Raw genomic sequence first — 22,563 nt, 5'->3', positions numbered from 1 at the left:
GCAGGTACTGCTTTAAGTTGTCCACTTTTTTTTTGGGGGGGGGGGTTAGAAAGGCCTTTATGATACCGGTCTGGATTCTGCACCCCAAGACAACACGGTCTTGAGAGGGGAAGAAAAATACCTGTAACTTCCAAAGGTGTAACCGCAATAATGTCCAAAATCTACGAAGTAAAATACACCACCACGGAAAGCAACGGTTAAAATATCCTTTAATGGTTGATGAAACAAAAGTAAGTGCGATGGATGCGATAAAAATCAACGTAGTAAGTTTCCTTTGATAAAGATACGATAAGGTCTTTCATGTCTCCAGCTTCAGATTGTAGGTCTTAAGAGGGGGTCAGGTTGGACTTGGGGTAATTTAGCTTGAAATCCAGCACCTGCAGTAGGGGGAAAGATGTCTGAAGATGGAGTAGGAGGGATTCTTAGCAATCCACCTGAATAAGCAGGTTGTATAAATAAGGGAAAATGTGAATCCCTTGGGTCATGCAGAAGGCCATCACTGGTGTCAGGCACTTGAAGACCCTCTGTGCTGTAGAAAGACTGAAAGGCAAGGCCGAGAATTGATAATGTGAGGAGACCACAGAGAATTGCAGGTATCTCCTGAAACTGGGTCTGATGGGGATGTGGAGGTAGGCATCCTTGATGTCCACAGTGGTAATGAATCCCTGAGGTAAGATCAGAGGAAAAGTGTTAGCAAGGTGAGCATCCAAAAGGTGTAGGAAAAGATAGGAGAGATCTAGGATTGGTCTCCAGGGTCCATCTTTCCTTGGGACTAGGAAGAGCCTGGAATATAATTATTTTCCCTTTTCTGAATGCGGGACAGGTTGAATAGTACCTTGTGTAATGAGGCCGTCTAGAACTGGTTGAGAAAGGGGCAACTGTTCTTTGGGGGGCTACGGAATACCTCTCCAAGGTGGGGTAGTGATCCAGGTCATGAAATGGCCATTTTCTACTATGGATAGGACCCACTTGTCTGAAGTGATGTTTTTTTCCACACAGGGTGACAGTGAGAGATCCTTAATGACAGGGGAATGGAATTTAGGGCAGTTTAAGAGTGGCAGGTAGTCACAGACTACCTGTCCCAGCTTGAAATAGAGGCTTCCGGATGGACGTTTGTGCAGGCCTGGAGGGAGTGGCTTGCTTCCTGGCAGCTTTCCTGTGCCTAGAATGATGGGTGGGTGTGAAAGATTTCCTGATAAACTGATTTTTGGGTGCGTGATTCCTATGGTATTTGGGTATAGGAGGCACAAACAGGTGTTTAACGTTCTTTAGCTCCTTCCTTTTTTGTTGCAGAGTTTTGAAAAAATCTGCTGCTTTAGTCCACAATAGAGCAGAGTTGTCTAAAGGTGCATCTAAAAGTTTGGCCCAGATGTCATCTGGTAGTGGCTGTAACCGTCGCCACAAATATCTCCTAAGGACAGAAGCTGATGCAGCTGACCTTGCTGAGGTTTCTGCAGCATTGCAGCTGCACTTAGAGTGCCTAGTGACCTGGGAGGTCAGGGAAATAAGACAAGACAGTTGAGCTTTAGCCAGAGAGTTTGGAATATCAGACAATTGTTTTTTGGCGTTTTCAAAAAGGGCTAGGGCATACTTGGATATATGGGTTTCGTAATTTATTGTCCTGAATGCTAGGGTGGAAGATGTGCAGACCTTCTCCAGCCATTCCATGGCCTTGCTATAGGTTCATAGTTTAGTACTAAGCTAACTGCCCTTGCGAGCCATTTTAAGCCTAGCCAATTATCCCTTATGAGACTCAAACCCTGCACCTTGTGTTTGTAAGGCAAACACCTTAGCCATTAAAGCACCATCCCAACCCCTATCTTTGTCAGTAGGCAGGAGGGTAGAGAATGGAAGTAGTTTGGAAGCCTTGTCTGCTGAAATGGAGACAGTGCCAGGGTCAGCAGCAGGGCACTTAACAAAAATTTGGCCCCTTCAGGGACTTTACAGAATCTGTCAGGCCTGTGGGGTGCCAGAGTCTGAGTCTCTGGGTTGAGAGATGTTGCACTGAATGCATCAAGAAAGGTTGGCAGCACTGGGGGTATAGCTGAAGGGGGAGAGAGTCCATCTGAAGGAGTTCATAGTATCTTTTCTGGACTTCTGTCATCTCAGAAGAGTCCAATTTAAAATGCTCCATCTTAGCAGTGGTCTCCCCAAAGGTGAGATCCTCTGCTGGGGAGTCTGCTTCAGCAGATACTTTCTCTGGAGAGGCATAGCCAAGAGGGGACTGTAATTGTGAGACATAGGAAAGCGAATCCTCTGAAGACCCAGAGGATTCCTCCATTTCCACCTGAAAGGTGTCTATCACCTGGGGCCTAGGGCTTATTACAGGGGGAGACACTGGGGAAGGTAAGGGAGTAGCATGCCTTAAGGCCATGAAGGCATAGAATAAACTCTGGGAGAAGTCCTGCCAATCAGGCTGTGTTCCTGTAGGGGGAGAAGTATACTTTCTCTTCATTTTCAGAGAAGGCCTAGTAGGCGTTTGGGTCAGGGCAGACCTAGAGTCGCTTAGTAGCTCTGTAGGGGATGGATCTCATAAGGTTGCCAGTGCAAGCTGAGGTTCCCCCTCACCATAGGAAGCAGACATCTGCAGGACCTCAGAGGATGTGCCTTCCGCACTGGGTTCTGCAGCTTCCACACTGATACTCGCTCTACCCATACTGGTGGCGACTGTTTATTCCTCCATGTCAGCCACAGGAGGGACGTCTGGTGGTGGAGGGACAGCTACAACTTCAGGCCTAGAAGTTTTGGTCTTTTTCTTGGGCAGCCAGACAGGCTGACTGGATGGCTCCTCCATACCCAAGGCCAAGAGCTCTATTGCGGATTCTCATATGTTCAACACATGCAATCTGCTAAGCAGGGATTTTGAGATAAATGCCTGGCAGATAGGACAGGCCTGTGTGTAGGCCATACATAAAAGAGGCAAAGCTCGTGGGCGTCTTTATGGGGAATCTGATGGCCGCACTGGCACTTACCCTTCCTGGATGACCTGAACTCACAGAAGCATGTAGTGACCCAAAAACAAAAATGACCCCAATGTGGGTATTTATCTTAATATTCTTGATCAGACAGCCGGTATGGCAGGAACAGCTGATGTTCAACTGGTGGCAGAGTTGTTCTGAGGTCTGGTGCATGCAGATGTCATTTTTATGGCCCAAGTACCTCTAGCCACATCAGACGTCCCACGCACCTGGCAATGACTGCAGGCTTTTGAATGCTGGCCAGATGTTCAGGTAGAAAGAGAAGGAAACCCAAGAGTACAGAATACTGCAGCATGGGAATACAAGGACATTAATAGTAACAGCGGCTTGGCATGGAGTGTGAAGCTGCGACTACTGCCTCCAGCAGGGTTACCAAAGCTGGTGACACTGCTTGAGAAGAATTCCTGACTGGAATTGGGTGGGTGAAGTTGCACCTCCTCGGACCTATGCGAGACTGATAAGACCTCTGTGACAACACACAGACACAGACTATTGCTCCTCTAGTATTTTTAATGGTCACATCCTTAGGTTTTTCCATTTTTTTTTGCCTTTATGTCCTCCTGCAGTACATCTCCACGTCCCATCGAAGCTCAAGGATGGCTCTACAACTGGATAAGGAGTGGACATTCCTTGACCCAGTGCAAGTATCTTCTCATCCTCCACAAAGTCCTAGTATTTTGATCTCTACACAATTTTTTTTTTTTTTTACAGAATTCCAAAGAAGTACAACCTGTGATTCTTCTCTCTCAGAAGACAGACGATGCAAATTATAGTCCTCTGAGGAAATTTGTCTCCCAAAGACTTTCTCCAAGGATGTCATAAATCACTAAAAAGTTCAGCCACAAGCTCAAATTTAAACAATGCAATACAGATATAGAATAGAAAGAGTCAAAATATTGGGGTATTTGCTGATCTTTGAAGCTATCAAGGCGAGACCATTTCATCCACACCTTTTTTATATAAATCAATGGACAGGGAATGAGGGAAAATAATTTACTTTTTCTCTCAGGCTGTCCTCCATCTCTGTCCAAATTTTCTCTCACTTGTGAGCAACACGTTATTGAACACAAACTAATGGACTTATCCTCCAAACGTCAGCAACACAAAGTACACTTGTGTACCTACCATAAATGTATATGTTCGAGTGTATTCACTGTTGCAGTCATTACTCTTGGGTTATACTGCTGGCAGGCTACCCGCAGTCGGCCAGAATTCCAAAGTCTAGGTCCGGCGTCAGTTGCTGTCGCCTCTTCCCTGACGTCAGTGCGCCAGGGGTATAAAAGATGCAGCCAACGCCATTTTCTTAAGTTTTTCTTGCCCCAGATGTCAGGTGCCCCCAAATTGGTAGGCTGAAAAATATGCCAATAAAAATAACATTTTCTTCATCTACAAGCAAATGCACCAAAAAGATTGTATAGGATAGAGAAGTGCAGATAAGTCCCCAGCAAAAAAAAGGGGGAAGGTGGGAGGGTAACCTGGACTGCAACAGTGAATACACTCTAACATCTACATTTATGGTAGGTACACAACTGTACTATGTTCATAGTGTTTCACTGTTGCGGTCATTACTCTTGGGTTGAATCCCAAAGCTGAGGTAGGGTGGCTGGGCTAAATAGGGTTAGGAGAGGCCAAGAGGTCCTGCAGAACTGCAGTGGCAAAGTCTGTTCTGGACTTAAAGTAAAGAGGTAAGTGGTAGTGCTTTGTGAAGGTATGCACTGAACTCCAAGTTGCAGCCTCTAAGATATCTTTGGTTGGTATTCCTCTGAGGAAGGCTGCTGAAGTGTCTGCTGCACTGGTGGAATGAGGCCTAATGCCTTAGGCACTGATTTGCCATGTTGAAAATAGCAGAAATGGATGCAATGGCCTATCCATTTTGAAATAGTCTACCTTTCCTTGTGATCTTGCAGCATACGAGACTAAAAGTTGCTCAGTCTTTCTGAAAGCTTTTGTTCTGTTCAAGTAGAAATGTAACTGCCTGTGCATGTCCAAAGAAGGCAGAATTTTCTCATCCTTGTTCTGTGGAATAGGATAAAAGGTTGGCAAATGAATGGTTTGGTTGAGGGCCACACTGGACACCACCTTAGGCATAAATGTAGGGTTTGTCCTCAGAGAAACCCAGTCTGGATGAAAAATGATGAAAGGTTCCACAGCCATGAGTACTTGTAACTCTGAGACTTGCCTTGCAGAGGTTATTGCTAGGAGCAGAGCTGTTTTCCAGGATAAGAATTTTATATCTGCTGTTGATGCTGGCTCGAAAGGAGGCAGTGTGAGTTTTTCCAAAACATAATTGAGGTCCCAGGCCGGAATTGGTGCTCTCCTTGGAGGGCTAATGTTTTTGGCCCCTCAGAGGTACTGCCTTATTAAAGGATGAGAAAAAATAAGTTGTTCCGTATTGTAATGGGCTGAAATGGCAGAGGCATGAATCTTAATTGATGAGAAGGAAAGGCCTTTGTTCAGCATCTCAGTTAGGTATTGTAAAATCTGAGGTATATTTGGTACACACGTGTCAATGCCTTGTTCCTGGTTCCAAGCACAGAATCTCTTCCATTTTTCTGCATAAGATTTTCTGGTGCTAGGCCTCCTGGCCTCCAAGATAACATCCATAACAGCTTTTGAAAGAGGAGTGTTCTGAATGGCTACATTATCCGCCATGCTGCCAGATTTAAGGTCCTGAGTTGGCTGTGCAGGATCTGATTGTTTTGTTGGGTCAGCAAGTGAGAAGTTTGAGGCAATATCCATGCTGGACCTTGAGACGAGCTCTTTAGGATTGGGTACCAGTGCTGGCGTGGCCAGTCTGGTGCAATCAGTATCATTTTTGGCTTCTCTTGTCTGACCTTGAGAAGTACCCTGGGAAGGAGAGGCAGTGGGGGAAAAGCATATACTATTAGATTTTTCCAGCTGAAGGATAAGGCGTCCACTTTCCATGCTTGCTTGTGATAAATCCTTGTGCAAAATCTCTGCAATTGGCAGTTGTGAGGGGAGGCAAATAGATCTATGTCTGGGCATCCCCTTTTCCTTATTATCATGCTGAAGACTGGTGGATCCAGTTTCCATTTGTGGGGATCTATGAGGTTTCTGCTTAGTTCGTCTGCCAGAGTATTTGTTTTTCCTGGCAGGAATTTATTTATTATTTATTTATTTTACATTGGTTGAAAGGGCTAGTCTAGCTGGATATATATCCATTTTCAGTAGAGGCCCGGGGAGAAAAGCTCCACACAAATACAAACAAAACCAAAACAAAAACGTATACAAATAGAAATATATCATTACATGGTAAAAAAGGATTACAAACCATATGATACAGTGAAACACTTCAGAAAGTTAACATAGAACATAATCTTTCTTATAGAGGTGAACAGAAGCACTCTAGTAAGAGAAGTACAATAATTTACATCAGACTTGAGGGATTTAAGCAATACATTGAATAAAGTTTGGTTTAGTGATAGTCTTAGTTACGTATAGGTGTTGATTAGTCAGGTTTACTACAAGGACATACCCAGTGACTTTGGAGGTGATTTTTGAGCTTTTGTTTGAAGAGTGGCAATGATGTAGTTAGTGTTATATCACTAGGTAGCAGATTCCAGCTCCTTCCTGCTGTATTAGTAAATAGAGAGTCACCAGCTGTGTTATTAGACTTTGTTAAGCTGGCAATGAGTTACTAGAAGAGCGAAGGGAGTTGAGATTATTATATGGGATTAAAAGTTTTGAGAGTATAGGGGTTTTATTGGGTTGGTACAGTATTTTGTGGGCAATTGTGAGTTGGGGGATTAACAGATGGTTTTGAAATTCCAGCCAGTCTAGTTGCATCAGTTTTGTACAGTGGTGAGTTCTAAAGGGATTTCCAGTAGCGAATCGGGCAATATTATTGTAGCAAGTTGCAAGTTTAAGGATAGTTTTCTTAAGGTTTGTAAAAATAGGTGAGGCATAAGAGTTGAGATTAGATGGGAATGAGCGATCTTGGCTCTAGCTGATGTGGTTAAGAAAGACTTAATTCTATATAAGGATCCTATTTTTCTGTTGACTATTTTAATGGTGGTGTTAATATGTTGATCAAAAGAGAGATTATTGTCAATGGTTATTCCTAACAGTTTGGTAGTAGAGTCAGATGAGATGACAGTGGCATTATTTGAAGGGGAGGACCTAGTAGTGGGAGTAAAGAGAAGGAGTTTAGTTTTTTTGGCATTAAGTAGGAGGTAACGTCTGGTAAACCACGTTTCTACTGTGTTGAAGTAGAATTGTGCTTGCAGGTGAATTTGAAAAGCCAATGCTGCATCTCATAAGGTCATTGCTTGTCTGCAGAGGGGGTAGGAATGTGTACCTCCCTGCTTGTTTGCAGAGGGGGTAGGAATGTGTACCTCCCTGCTTGTTTATGTACCACATGACCATAGTGTTGTCTGTCTATCAGTAACTGTCCTGGATGAAGCAGGTCCTTGAAAGCTGTCAGGGCATTTTGAACAGCTAGCATCTCTTTTTGATTGATGTGAAGATGCATCTGGTTTGCAAGCCATGTGCCCCGAATACATTTTCCTGCCATATGGGCCCCCCAGGCATAATCTGATGCATCCCTTGTCAATGTCTGTCTGGCTGTGGGTAAACTGAAAGGCAGACCCTTGTTGTGGTGACAAGCTTCTGCCCACCATCGAAACTCCTGTTGCAGGCAGGGAATGAGTGCAATTACTGTCTCCAGGCTGTGGCGATGCTGAGTCCAAACACTTTTTAGGTACCATTGTAGTTTCCTCATATGCAGTCTGGCATATGGAATTAGTAGAATGCAAGATGCCATGAAACCCAAGGCCTGCAGGATTTTCCTTGCAGATAAGTGGGTTTATGTTGCCAATTTCTTGAAGTAAGTAGTCAGATACTTTTTGTTTGTCTGGCGTGAGATAAGCCATCTTGGCAGTTGTATTTAAGCTTGCACCCAGGAATATTCTCTCTTGAGAGGGCACTAGTTTTGATTTCTTTTAATTTACTCTGTACCCTAGGCCAATTAGTAATCTTTTTACAAACGCCAGATGCTTCAGACGAATGTCTTTGTTCTCTGCTTGAATTAGGCAGTCGTCCAAGTAGGGATATATTTGAATTCCTTTTTGTCTGCAAAACGCAATTACTGGTGCCAGGCATTTTGTGAAGACCCTGGGCGCAGTAGATAAGCCAAAGGGCAGTGCAGAGAATTGGTAATGCATTGAGCCAGCTATGAATCTGAGGTATCTTCTGCAAGATTGTCTGACTGGGACATGCAGGTATGCCTCTTTTAGGTCCAAAGTTACGAGCCAAGCCTTCTTGCCCAGCATGGGCAGTAGCTGCTGTAGAGTCAACATCTTGCATTTTGGAACTTCCAGAAACGTATTTAAAATTGACAGGTACAGTATTGGCCTCCAGGTTTTGTCCTTTCTGGGTACTAGAAAAAGTCTGGAGTAAAATCCTTGCCCCTGCTCTTGTAGTGGTACTTGCTGAATGGCCCTCATGTCCATGAGGGCTGTAATTTGTTTTTGTGTCTCTGCCCATTGATTGTGTGGCAGGTCTGGCATACCTTTTGACCTTGGTAGGGTGTGAAAATGGAACCTGTAGCCTTGGGATACTATGTTCAGGACCCATTTGTCTTGGTTAACCATTTGCCAATTTGATGAAAAAAGTGCTAGTTTCCCCCCTAAGGGGGCTGCCAAAAGAAAAGTGCTTGGATCTGGTAGAGGAAAGTCATTAGACTGTTTCCTGTAAGGTTGTGATTTGTCTTCTCCGCTTTTGGAGGTAGGAGCACCCCAGTGTTTAGGCCTGTATGAGTCTTGGGGCTGAGATCTGCCTCTAGGATGCCTGTATCTTCCTCTTTGTGGTCTGTCTGACACTGGAAAGGACCAATTTTTAGAGGGACAGTTCCTGCTAAACCTGTAAGAAATCCTTGACTGTCTGCATGGATTTTGCCTTATCCTCCATTTTTTTCAACACCTCTTCTGCTTTAGTACCAAACAAAGTATCATGCTGTAATGTTGCATCTAATAATTTTGCTTTAACATCATCAGACAGTTTCTGTTCCTTTAGCCAAGCATGCCTTCTAATAACAGAACCTGTAACAGCAGCCCTGCAAGAGGCCTCCAGTGAATCATAACCACATTGCAAAGTATGCTTTCCCACTTGCTCAGCTGCATGCAATAAATCCTGCAATTCCGTGTTCTCTGCACTTTCAGTATTTGTCAACAATTTATGTTTAAGCAGTGACATTAAATATTGCTGATATTTAAGCATATGAAATTGACAATTTAAAGCCCTTACAGCCAGGGTAGCAGAAGTGTAGACTTTTTTCCCCCATCTGTCTAGAGCCCTAGAATCCCTATCACAGGAGACATGGTTTTTGCAGTGGAAGCTTCAACTCTTTTGGGACACTGAGATATATAGTTTCTGGGTCAGCAGCTGGGTTTTTATATAGGTATTTATGAAAATCCGGGACTCTGTAGTAACTGTCTGGCTTAGCAGGTGCAGGGGGTAAAGAGTCAGGGGACATGCCGGACTCTGAAAATACATCATCTACAATATCCAGGACAGATGGAATAGCAAGGGGTCTGTGCTGAGGAAGTAGCAGAAAGTCTCTGAGCCTTTTCTTAGATTCAGAATAATCTTGCTTTCCCAGTGGAAATGCTCCCTCATGGTATGTAGGGTTTCTCCAAAAGAATAATCCTCAGGAGGAGAGGCTGAAGGAATGGATTCTTCGGCATCAGAATCCTCATAGGGAAGCATGGAGTAATCCTGCTCGGAAGAGGAATCAGAGGAAATAGAAACCTGATCAGAGGAATCATACTCTGTCTCTTGCCTAGGCCTCTTATCAGGAGGGGGATGGGAACCCCTGATCAAACTAATTAGGTCTTCGGCCATTTTGAGCATCTGTTTATTAGGCATGGAAGTCTGAGAAGGAGAATGCTGTACTTGTTTCTTTGTCTTTAGAGCTGCGCGAGTCTTTGTCTTTGAAGCTAAAGATGGCTTAATAAATAGTTGTGTAGGTCTGAAGACACCCTCAGAAGCCGATGCCTGCTCAGCGGCTCCAGACCCATCTGAGGGAATGATTTCAGAGTGCCCAATACCTTGAGTTTCCAGAGGCCCAGTCGGCTCCACGTGGGAGTCGGAAGCAGCCTGTGGCTCTGAGGTAGCAGGCGCCAGGGGCTGCGAAAGTGCCTCACTGAGAACCAGCGACTGGCCTAGCAGAGGCTTTGTCATCGGTTTTGGACCTCAGATGCTTATCTTTTTCCTTGTCCTTGCATTTTTTGTAAACTCCAGTTGTTGGCTGGTCCGACGGCATTATATAATTAAATCTTCGGCCAAAGTAATGAAATGCAAAATCAAACAGACACTTGATTGTGCATTGGTTAAATCTAGCACAAAACTGACAGCTAGCAACGTTGTGATCAGGGCCTAGGCAAGGAATACAGTAAGAGTGAAAATCCTTATAAGGTATTTGCTTCCCACAAGAAATACAATTGTTAACTTTTTCTGACATCGGTCTGGAGCAAGAAAAAAGTTTCCCCAATGGGGTACTTAGCTTTAATGAAGACTTCGGTTCTGAAATTTGAATTTGAAAATCTCAGGAGTCGGACGACCGGCACTTGTGAACTGCTTTTGCTTCGGGCATTGCGCGGCAAGAAAGACTGAAGAAAATGGCGTTGGTTGCATCTTTTATACCCCTGGCGCACTGACGTCAGGGAGAGGTGACAGCAACCGACGCTGGACCTAGACTTTGGAATTCTGGCAGACTGCAGGTAGCCTGCCAGCAGGATAACCCAAGAGTAATGGCTGCAACAGTGAAACACGATGAACATCTAATGTAGATAGTTAAAACTAAGCTCAGTATTGAGCTGCTGTCACTTACGTAAAAGGTGAGGGTAAGTCGACCCATATGTAGGCATGACGAGTACTCGCAATCCTCTAGGAATGACCCTATAAAACAAACACACCTCAAAGTGAAGTCGCTGTCACTGCAGCCACTTCAGTTTATACATGTCATTTTCCAAGTCTCGAACAGCATCAGTCAAACCTGCCGGGTTAACACTGGTAGCAGCCCCTAATGTATTCTCTCCTGATACCGCCAATAAAGGATTGGACACATCAGAAAAAAGCCTACACAACCTGTCATCTTCATTGACAGCATTATCAATACTTCCTTCCATAACTGCTCCATCTAAAGCAGAGTTACTTTCACTCTTAGCCATTTCCCATGGGATAGTAGATCACAGGTTTGAGGAAGGATTGGGGTATCTTGAGGAAGCCTTCATCGACAGAGGTTATACCATTAAGGAAGTGAAGCGAGCTAGTCTAAGAGCTAGGATGGATAGAGACAGTAGAGGCAAACCATATATTAATGGGGGTAGTAGTGTAGAGGCAAACCATATATTAATGGGGGTAGTAGTGTAGAGGCAAACCATATATCAATGGGGGTAGTAGTAAACAAGTTCCATGTAACGGACAAGATAATACCTGCACCGCTTGTGTTGCCTTATGCACGTGGAATACAGGTAATCAAGCAGATTATAGGTAAGAATTGGCACATCTTACACACGGAGGAACACACTGCACGAGTGGTAGGGGTAAAGCCGAGATACGCGTTTAGGAATAGTCTGAATCTTAAGCAGCAACTATGCTATCCTAAACTCCACACAATGAGACAGCGAGTTGTGATCTTGGCACTACGCCTTGTGGTAAGTGCAATTACTGCATATATATATATATATATATATATATATATATATATATATATATATATATATATATATATATATAGATCAGTCTAGATTTTATAGGCATCCTGATACTGGATATTTATGGCATATTAATTGTAGAGCTGATTGTGACACCCAACATTTAGTTTATATAGCTTATTGTGTTGTGCGTTTTCGATTTTATATTGGAAAAACAAATCGGAAGCTAAAAGAACGCATCAGAGATCATACATATTATATTAGGATGAAGTATGAATATAATGCCCTGGCCAGACACGTGTTGACTGAAGGTGAGCAACACTGTTTTAAATTTCAGGTTTTGCAAGTCATTCATGAGAATTTTAGGTTAGGTGGCATTGTTAATAAAACTGAGACACAGGAGCCGGTTTGGATTTTGCGGATGGGTGCCCATAGGGGTCTAGGATTAAATGATGCTGTGCCCCTAAAACCAGTGTTGAAAAAGAGAAAAATCAGGGGTTAGTATGTTTTTTAGTTTATTCTAAGCCATATGTTTTATACACACATATATATATATATATATATATATATATATATTTTTTTTATACATATTTTTGTGTGTTTGCATGTCTTAACATGTTTGTTGTATAATTTGTACATATATTCCTTCAATTGGAGGGAAAATGTTAGTAGTTAATTGGTGATATTGACTATTTAAATGGCTCTGTTATTTGATGTTTTATATTCTTCTCATGAAGCAACTTATGTTATGAAAGCGCTTACGATTTATTAAATCAGGTTCTGTGGACTCGTGTTTTGGACTTGTTCTTGGTTGGACTATCGTATTTTTACAGTTGATTTTTACTTCAGCTCTGCCTTCTTGTTGCTTTTGGGATTTTTGTCATTACTTTTTGACTCACTTTGCCTTTGGACTAACTTGGGAAGTTTTAATATTTGTGTGCAAGGCTTTGTGAGTATGGTTGAAGGCAATAGTAATGCTTCAGAAGGCAATGGCTCCATAGTGGAGCATTGTCATGTCAGTAATAGACTCCATGAATCTTTTTCCGATATACTAGGCGTGGATGTACCTGAACCAACTGGAGAAGCAATTAATGATTTGGTAACCAATACGAAGGTACGTGAAGTGAAACTGACATTGGAGAATGATATATATATATATATATTTAAATGACTACAATACGAGCAGTTTCATTTTGAAGCATGCCTTCAGAAAAACATTGTTCGCAGAGGTCTACGTGTGCTGAATATGCCCACCTATGGAGACACGTATCCAGCCCTTTTAACTCAATGGCAGAAAATCAGTTTAGCTACAAGTAAGCAATATTTAAAGCTACTGATTGAGTTTTTTCATCCTGTAGAGGTGGAGCTTCAAAAGAGTATAGCCAGACAACAAACTGAACTAGAGTGTCTCTTAGGAGATGAACGGGCTGATATATACCTTAATGAACTTTCTGATAAGGTTACTGCGTATGGTGAGAAGTTGTGCTCCCAAAACATGAAAAAATTAGCGAGAGACATGTATGATTTTGCACATCAACCTAGCTTTACATGGCCGAGGCAGCAGTTCGGAGCGATAGGCTCAACAGATAATCATTTAGCTGGCAATGTGAACAGCTTGAGTAATTAGACAGATGCTCTGCCTACTATGTCCACTGATACCATAGTTGTGGATGCTATTCCGAATACCAGTGGCCCTTTAACTACATCTGCTGCCAGCGCTTTGGCTGGCAACACCATGGCCAATAACTTGTTGGCCTCCTCGAGTGGAGGACCAGTTGTGAGACCTAAGGTTCCACTGGGGGACCTCTGTTCAGTCTGATCCTGCAATGTCACGATTTTCTTTTCAGATTTGGCAGACGAGGAAGAAATCGTTCAATAGTGCAACACCTATGAGCAGTAAAGAGGCTCTGGTCCTCTTTCAGAACAGAACTTATACCAGATACCAATGTTGTTTTGTCTGACCTACTGACTCAAATTAGGTCATTTTCACGTAATGTGATGTTTAAGAAACTGTATGGCTTGAATAACAATTATGTCTCTAATTTTAAAACACGCAGCACATTTACACCTAACATGTCTGCAGAATTAGATATATTTGTCAAAGCATGTGAGAAAGGTCTATATGATGTTGCTTTGTTTAGTTTGCATAGCCATTTGAACAACCTTACTTATGGACAACGTTCAGCTATTAAGTCTTTGAAGAATAATGTTGATATTGTTATTCACCCTGCTGATAAAGGGTATTCTGTAGTGGTACTGGATGCTACCTATTAACTATGACAAAAAGAGTGAAATGTTGTATGATGAATCCACATATGTCGTCGTTTATCTTGAGCAAGTTTTTGCAATGCAATATGTTATTCATTCATTATTACTGGACAGTTTACAACTTGGTCACACTGATAAGGACATGAAGGAGTATCTTTATGTGGAAAGTCCTACGGTACCACGTATTCATAGGTTCATAGGTTAGTACTAAGCTAACTGCCCTTGCGAGCCCTTTTAAGCCTTGACAGTTATCTCTTGTGAGACCACTATGCACCTTGTGTTTGTAAGGCAAACACCTTAACCATTAGGCCACCCTCCCAACCCCGCGCTTAACCATTAGGCGACCCGTATTCATGGGTTGCCTAAAACCCATAAAGATCCTGTATTACCACCCTTTAGACCTACAGTTGCAGGGGCAGGATAGCTCACTGAGCCAATGTTGATTTATTTAGATTGTGAACTTAAGAAAGCTTTGATGGTTATTCAGTTGTTACGTGATACTGAGAACTTCCTCTTAGATTTACACCAGTACCTGAGTGAGTACGGTATTAATTTTGATTTGATGGTCACGTTAGATGTTGTTTCCTTGTTTACTTGCATCCACAATAATGAAGGCCTAAGGGCACTTAAGGTTTGCTTAGTTAAGTATGCCAAATGCAGTGATACAAGGGCTAATTTTGTATGTATGTTAATGGAGGCCGTCCTTGAACACAATGTCTTTTTATTTGATGATAAATATTACTGGCAAAAATCTGGTATAGCTATAGGCACTAGTTGCGCTAATGCCTATGCAAATATTGTTATGAGAGAATAGGAGGAGAGAAGTTTTACATCCAAGGATAAAATTCTTCCGTAGGTTTGTCGATGACCTGTTTTTTGTTGGGAAGGGGATTCTGCAACCCTCACAGAATTTATTCGTAGTCTGAATGAAAGTAGTGATTTTTTGAAGTTTACTTATTCTTGTTCTTCTACTATGATCCCTTTTTTGGATGTTATTTTATATGGAGATAGTGAGGGGATATAGACGGCTGTCTACAGGAAGGATTGTTATTATATGTATTAAGGAGTAGTATGCACCCTCCCCATATTTTTTCAAACATTGTTAAGGGACAAGCCCTGAGGATATCTAGGCTGTCCTCAGAAGATCACAGGTTTGAGGAAGGATTGGGGTATCTTGAAGCCTTCGTCAACAGAGGTTATACCATTAAGGAACTGAAGCGAGCTAGGATGGATAGAGAGGCAAACCATATAGCAATGGGGGTAGTAGTGTAGAGGCAAACCATATATCAATGGGGGTAGTAGTGTAGAGGCAAACCATATATCAATGGGGGTAGTAGTGTAGAGGCAAACCATATATCAATGGGGGTAGTAGTAAACAAGTTCCATGTAACGGACAAGATAATACTGCACCGCTTGTGTTGCCTTATGCACGTGGAATACAGGTAATCAAGCAGATTATAGGTAAGAAGTGGCACATCTTACACACGGAGGAACACACTGCACGAGTGGTAGGGGTAAAGCAGAGATACGCGTTTAGGAATAGTCTGAATCTTAAGCAGCAATTATGTTATCCTAAACTCCACACAATGAGACAGACGAGTCATCTTGGCACTATGCCTTGTGGTAAGTGCAATTACTACGTACATATAGATCAGTCTAGATTTTATAGGCATCCTGATACTGGGTATTTATGGCATATTAATTGTAGAGCTGATTGTGACACCCATCATTTAGTTAGAGATCATATATATTATATTAGGATGAAGTATGAATATAATGCCCTGGCCAGACACGTGTTGTCTGAAGGTGAGCAACACTGTTTTAAATTTCAGGTTTTGCAAGTCATTCATGAGAATTTTAGGTTAGGTGGCATTGTTAATAAAACTGAGACACAGGAGCCGGTTTGGATTTTGCGGATGGGTGCATGCTTTACTATTCCATTTTTAGTTTTCTTTCTAGATATGTATATTTCAGGATCTAGATTTAGTAAGTTTTCAATTTTGTTAGCTACTACAGGCTGGTCAGCTCAACGGAGCTGTAATAATGTGATATGTTGTTTTTTGAATAAGAAATCTTTACTTTTATTCATGTCTGCAGTTTCTCTGATTTAAGGAGATAGTGGAAAACAATAATAAGCAGAATCTTGCCCCTGGAATGTGTTTCTTTGTTTTGCATCAGAGAACATATACAGAGTAGAGAACAGGGCCATTTATTTCAAATTTAATGTACTTGAGATTGTAAAAAACTAACATAAAAGTAGGTAATATAATGACCTCTACAGAAAAGACAGAATACTTTTGGATATCCAAGCTTAAGGCCTGATTTGAATGGTATCTGTAATTTAAAACCAGTAAAAAAATTTGAAGAACGTTCTAATGTGCCATAGGTTGTTTTATTAAGCTTTTAATATTGTTAGTTTGTGATTGGTTAGATGATATCATGTGATATAAATTCCTCACATAAGCCTGACTGTTTTATTCATTAAAGAAAGTTTTTCTAATACATGTTCTCTTATCTAATTTAACCTGATGACAATTATTTTAGTTTAAGAAACTAGTCACTTGACTTTGCATCAGAAAATATTACTGCCATAGCAGCAGTTCTGAATGGGCTAGAGGGTCACTGATTGGATTCATCTGCTAGATAGCATTTATATTCTAATGTGCTTGACGAGAATGACAATTGACAGGAACTTAAACAACAGTGCCATAAATAGTTACAGAATAAAGCACACTTCTTGATTAAACAGGCTTTTACAGAATATCCAGATTTCTGCCTCATATTTTGTGGTCAGTAGTTGATAAAATTAGATGTTTTCCAAAAATTGTTGAGGATTAAAGTCACTAAATTATGGCAAACATTTCAGTTTCAGACTTTATATTTTTCAGAAAATGCATGTTAATGTCCAACTTTTCAAGTCTATAATTGCAATATTTAACTCTGTCCCTTGCTTTGGCCTATGGCCCCCATTATGTTTGGCTTTGTCCAAAATTCTTGTGCTAAGAGGTTGAGAAGTATGGAATAAAGTTTCAAGAAAACAACCTAAAATTAATATGACATGTGTATCCTGAATCAATAATGCAATTAAACTTTTAGTCCATCTAGCCTCTCAAAATAGTAAATTTAGATCTTGAATTTTGGAATTATCTAAACAGAATATTTATTTATCCTGTGTTTATTAGGTTAGTTCTATAGGCAATTTATTCCTCAGGGGCATCAGACACTATTTTTCGATGAAACCATGAAATATAAAGGGTTTTGCTAGCAGCAACCTCTTCATTAGTTACAGATTTATTTAATGTGGAATTAGATAACTTTTTTTTTTTTTTTTTTTTTTTTTTTTAGTTTTAACAAAACAAATCATACAAAACTATAATACATTATAAAATATAATAAATAAAAAAATATCTACAAGAACTAACTATATACAAAACCCAATCTATCTAACTGTACCTAACAAGAAGGTTTAGGAAATGTTATTTTATTATATATAAACTAACACACCATTCTCCTGTCCCTCTGTTCTGTGGTGTGATTTAGCCTCATGGAATACATTCTGGGCAGATAGAAATAAATTAAAATATGCTTCCATTTTTCTTTGGAGACCAGAGAAAGAAGAAAGTCGAAATAATCCCTCCAATTATGATATAGTATTTTATTTTATAAAAAAAAGTTTATAAGAAAGTACCTTCTTTCTTAACCCTTTATAAAAGAGCAGGAGAAAGAGAAGATTGAGAGAGATTTTAGATTTTTTATTCCTATTTGACTCTGTGACTCTGAACCACAGCCTGTAGCCACTTGCACAACAACTCCTGTGAAAGATATGATATCTGCCTCTCCATCAGGGCAGAATAAAAGGGAGGAGGATCATTGTACATCTTGTTTAGTAAAGCTGGGGTATAGTATGCGTTATTTATTGGAATTAGATAACTTTTTTACTTCTTCAGAGATTGTGCATATTTACTGATACTGGTGGAGTGTAGAAGTTTGAGTAGACTTTTATGATGGAAATGTTCTGAATTGGGCAGTTTTGTCATTATTGGTGCATGCATTTTGGTTCATTGTTTACTGGAAAAATGTTCAAAACAATAGGAAGGTGTGTCAAAGAGCACATGTATGTTTCATATGAAAGGGGCCTATGATTTGAAAACAGCCCAGAATGAATGTTTATCTGCCATGGGTAAAATGTATTTTCTTTGAATGTGGGTTTCAATGCTGTTTCAATGAATGCGAGTTTCACGGGCAGAGAAGTTTTAATGCTAAGTTTGTTTAGCAGATGTCTTAGTGTTTGTGCTGTAAAATGCAAAATAAAACTTTCAAATGAAGTCCAAATCATCATAGAAGTAAATCAGTATGCACATTAGTGTTTATGGTAAATGGAGTGAAATAGCCAAGTAATGGATCATTGGAATGGCTGCAGGAGGAGGCTCCATTCGACCATGATTTCGTGAGGGGGAAGGGCGGCAAACAGACAGCCCCAGCTGAACTATACCTCCCAACTGTCCAGATTTTCAAAGAATGAATAGATTTTTGCTTCTTATCTTTGGTTTGTTCCTCATAAAATTTGTGGTTTTCTGGCAAATCATTTAGGAATTAAGTCACTAAATAATGACACACAGTTTCAGACTTCATAACCAATGCATGCTAAAGTAAGACTTGTTGTTCTATCAACTGTCTCAGTTTATACAAGAGCAATTTTAGTACTGTTTTTATATGTTCCCCCAATATATTTGGCCTTGTCCAGATTTATTGCATTAACAGTTTGAGAAGTACATGCAAATAAATTGCTTTATAGAATTAGGTACAGCCAAACCTCTCAACTGTCCCTGATTTTGGCTCAAAATGTTGCTCTTCCCCTAATAATCCCTCTGCAAAATAGCAATTTTGGAAGAAAACATGGAGGGTTTACAGTTAAGAAATAACTGTAATCATAGTTATAGATTACTTTTATTTCAGAAATGCATGTAGATTCTTTTATTTTGTCAGCTGCTCAAGTTAAAGTGTCCCTTCTTTGACAGGTTCCCAGCTGTATTGTGTGGCTATTTTATATTTTTACATCACATTTTTGGTCCATTTTTCATAAAATTGTGTTTTTTTGGCAAATTAGTGACAAATCATTAAAGACTGAAGTTAGAAAATAATGACAGACATTTGAGTTTCAGATTTCATACTATTCAGAAAATTCATACTAATGCAAGACCTATTCTATTATCTTTCTAAGTTTATAAGAGCAATATTTTAAACATTGACCTTGTTATTGGGCCTTTGTCCCACTTCTTTGTATGGCTTTGTCCAGATTTCTTGCTCTGAGGTTGAGAGGTATGACAAATGTGTCAGGGTCATCAAAGTCAGCCAGAGACATTTCAAATTGTGACATACTTGTTGCACCCCACTCCCCCATGTAGTGACTCTGGATGTGTAGAAGCAAGGCAAGGAGTATTAAATGTGCAGGGTATCCCCCCACACAAGGTAGACACAAGTACTAGAGTGGCTTTTCATCTGTCCTTGATTTTTGCAGAATGGTCTCGTTTCTGTCATATTTTTTGTACTGTTGATTTATGCTTATTACTCAAAGTGCCTGTTGCTCTGTGTAGCAATACTTTAATGACCATCAGGTAAGCTTGGCTGAGATTGCAAGATGCAAGTAAGCTTTAATAAGCATACTGTTAAAGAATTGCCAACATTGAAAGCCTTTCTGTTGTTGCTATGTAGAGAATACTTAACTAGATAATGTATAAGCCTTGGGTATTGAAATGCATATGACAGTATTTGTAATAAAGGACAGGATTACATTATTTTAAGAAGCTCATTACACTTGAAGACTTCCAGGCATCTCTGCAGGCTTTACCCGTAAACTAAACAGAACGCCAATCGTGTGGTCCATAACCTGTACAGTAATCCTTTTAAGCAATGTATCTTGAGCTTATTTCTTGTTTGCTTTTCATTTTTTACTTTGATCATGTTTTCCCCATAAAACAAGCAGATAGTTATTAGGCAGTAGGTCTTTTTTTGGATAAGGAACATTTTTACAAGTGGGAGCATCAGAGATTTCTCTTTCAGCATGTTACTTGGTACTTTAATAAAGCTGAATATAAATTATAATTAGAACTGCAGTGCAAGAAGTGGTTTGAGTTGAGTGCTGCTTGTTTTTCTTATACTTGATTTTGACTGGCATTCACTTAATGTATTTAAAAAGTAATTTATTTTTTCATGCCTCACAACCTTTTTGTTTCCATCTAGATATTAAGTAAGCTGTCATGCAGCCAATGCATTGAAATATTTTTATTCTTCTACACTTCATTTTGTCTTGACTGGACTCTCATAATGACGGTTTGGCACCCACGGCAGTGTATTTAGTTAGTTTTTGTGGTTTTGAGCATAGCTCCTCCCCTTTCTAGTTGGCTGCACCCCTACCCATTACCCCACCCATTCAGCTGTCTTCTGCAGCCCCCCTTTGATTTGAAGTCACCAGCCACCACTGTATTATACACACACACACGGTTTACTACCAAAACAAAATACTGTTCGGAACACTGAATGGCAAGGTATAATCTCTGCATATTAAATTAGGTGAAAATTTCAAATCTGATGAAAGAATCTAGCAATTTAGCAGATTCAATATTTTTGCCAAATATTACACGTGATGTGCATATAGCAGCTCAGTTAAGTGTCACTCCTACACTTAAAATCACGCCCCCCCATACCTCCTGCTAACTATATATTCCAACTCAGAGATGGCAGTACAGTGAGGAAAGTCCCAATCCACACTGTACTGTGTGATCTCCATTCATCACATCAAGCTTATAGCAGCGAATGCACAGTGGCATTCGCTGATATGAACCATTGATTTGGCAAGACAGGAATTGGCCATCTGCCATTCAACAATCACATGTTCGCCGAACCTACATTCAACATTTTGACTGCAAACCATATACATATATATTGTATACATACATACATGTATAAAATGTGTGTGTGTTTCCTCCAGGTGCTTTGTATTCCTCCCACATTCGAAAAACACACAGTAGGTGAAGTGGCCAACAGAGAAAGTGCAGCATCTAAACACTCCCCGTATGGCTCTCGAACTCAAAACCCAGAGCACTTTCCTGTAAGATATGCGTATCAGCTCAGGCTGCTGGATGAGTTGTATTCTTGATCAAATAAATGCTATGCCTGTATATCATATGGTTGAAATTCTATATGATCAACTAGCAAGTGACTGAAGACTGAACATCAAACAGGCTTATCCTTCAAAAGCCGAAAACAAAACAATATTTTTGCAGGGGGGGCAATCCCTCTTGCACCCCAACAGACCCTATACTTTATACCAACTCAGAGATCACTGTACATTGGAGAAAGGGCAAATATCCAATCAAAAAGTATTGACTTTCAGAGGATAAGCCAGTTTAATGTTCCAGTCTTCAGCTGTTTGATCACATGGGATTTTGACCTTATGACTAGGACATCTGCGTGTTTACTACACAAATTATCTGGTTGTACTCCTAAATTACACAAATAAAATGCTGCAAACCATGTTTATCACACTTACAGTGGGTTATAGCTGCTTCCTCATCATGCTGGCGGTGCCCTTATTTACTTTTTTGTAAAACTGAATTATCAGTTATAATTACTATAAACTCCTACCAGAGCAATAAAGCTGCAGCTCTTATGCATTTTTATTTCTGTCATTTTAAGCCATCTGCAACAGCCATTAAGACCACTTGTAAAGGATTTACGACAGTGTATGCAAAACATAAGCAACAGAAACAGTTAGCTACTGGTAGTTTATTATTTTCTTTAAAGAAAATGCTCCATAAAACCAGACACAGTTTCTTAATTAAGATATTTTAAAACACAGATCTGCATAGCACTCAATTTGTGTGGTATTGTTTATGTCACTTATCCAGCTAACGTTAACACTGTCAAAGCCACACACAATTTCATTTCGCAGATCTCACTGATTCGCTTACTTGGTAATTTTTACATCAGGATGGTGTAAAACCACACTGTGAATGTGAAACAGCACAGTGTCATCCCAGCAGTGACTAGACAAAAGGCTGTAAATTCTCATTAAATATTACAGCAATCAGAAGTTGTTAATGAACTGTTTTAATGGCTTTGAAGCTTAATTGGGAATGATGCCTTTGCAACAGATGTTTTGCAGAAGAGACATGCTTTATTTCTTAAAATGTATTGGTAGTTCTAGTCTCTATGTCAGACTTTAATGTTCAGTTATCTTACTTCTTGTCTTGTATTAGGCACTCCCCCCCTTCCTTCTGCACTGAACACTACTGCTAGAGTTGTATACTATCTAGAATCTCCATCTCCTCTTTAGTATGGTTTTACCTCATGTGACTAACCTTTTGAGAGTTTCTCATGTTTCTCCAAGAAGCATAGCCAGTCATGGCAGGATCCAATCTCCTCGCTTTTCTCACTTGGAATGTCCTCTTTGCAGGCTGACTTCAGCTGCTCCAGATCCTCCGAAGTAATGTTGGCATCAAGGTCACTTAGAAGAGTGCTGTATTCGGACATTCTTTTCCTGTAATAAAAAGTGGGACACAGAAAGGGTTACTCTAACCTCCACAGTTGGTGGGTGGACTTGTCAAAACTGCAAGTGTCTAAGTACTTAACATCAGCAAATC

The 22,563-nt window shown here is 40.4% G+C and overlaps 1 protein-coding gene across 2 annotated transcripts in view; it reads right to left on the bottom strand.

Moving 5' to 3' along the window:
• Positions 1-22,563, bottom strand: part of PEA15 (proliferation and apoptosis adaptor protein 15) — a 495,478-nt gene that overhangs the window by 86,566 nt on the left and 386,349 nt on the right. For both annotated transcript variants that reach the window (XM_044059455.1, XM_044059456.1), the window contains exon 3: positions 22,282-22,460. In XM_044059455.1, the coding sequence (XP_043915390.1) occupies positions 22,282-22,453 (172 nt within the window). In that variant the 5' untranslated portion in view covers positions 22,454-22,460. The remainder of the gene's footprint in view (positions 1-22,281; positions 22,461-22,563) is intronic.

This window comes from Protopterus annectens, chromosome 17.part0 (assembly GCF_019279795.1).
Source record: "Protopterus annectens isolate FY-2018-M chromosome 17.part0, PAN1.0, whole genome shotgun sequence".
Classification (NCBI taxonomy): Eukaryota; Metazoa; Chordata; order Ceratodontiformes; family Protopteridae; genus Protopterus; species Protopterus annectens.
The sequence above is the reverse complement of the archived record's forward strand: the minus strand, read 5'-3'. Positions and strand labels throughout refer to the sequence as shown.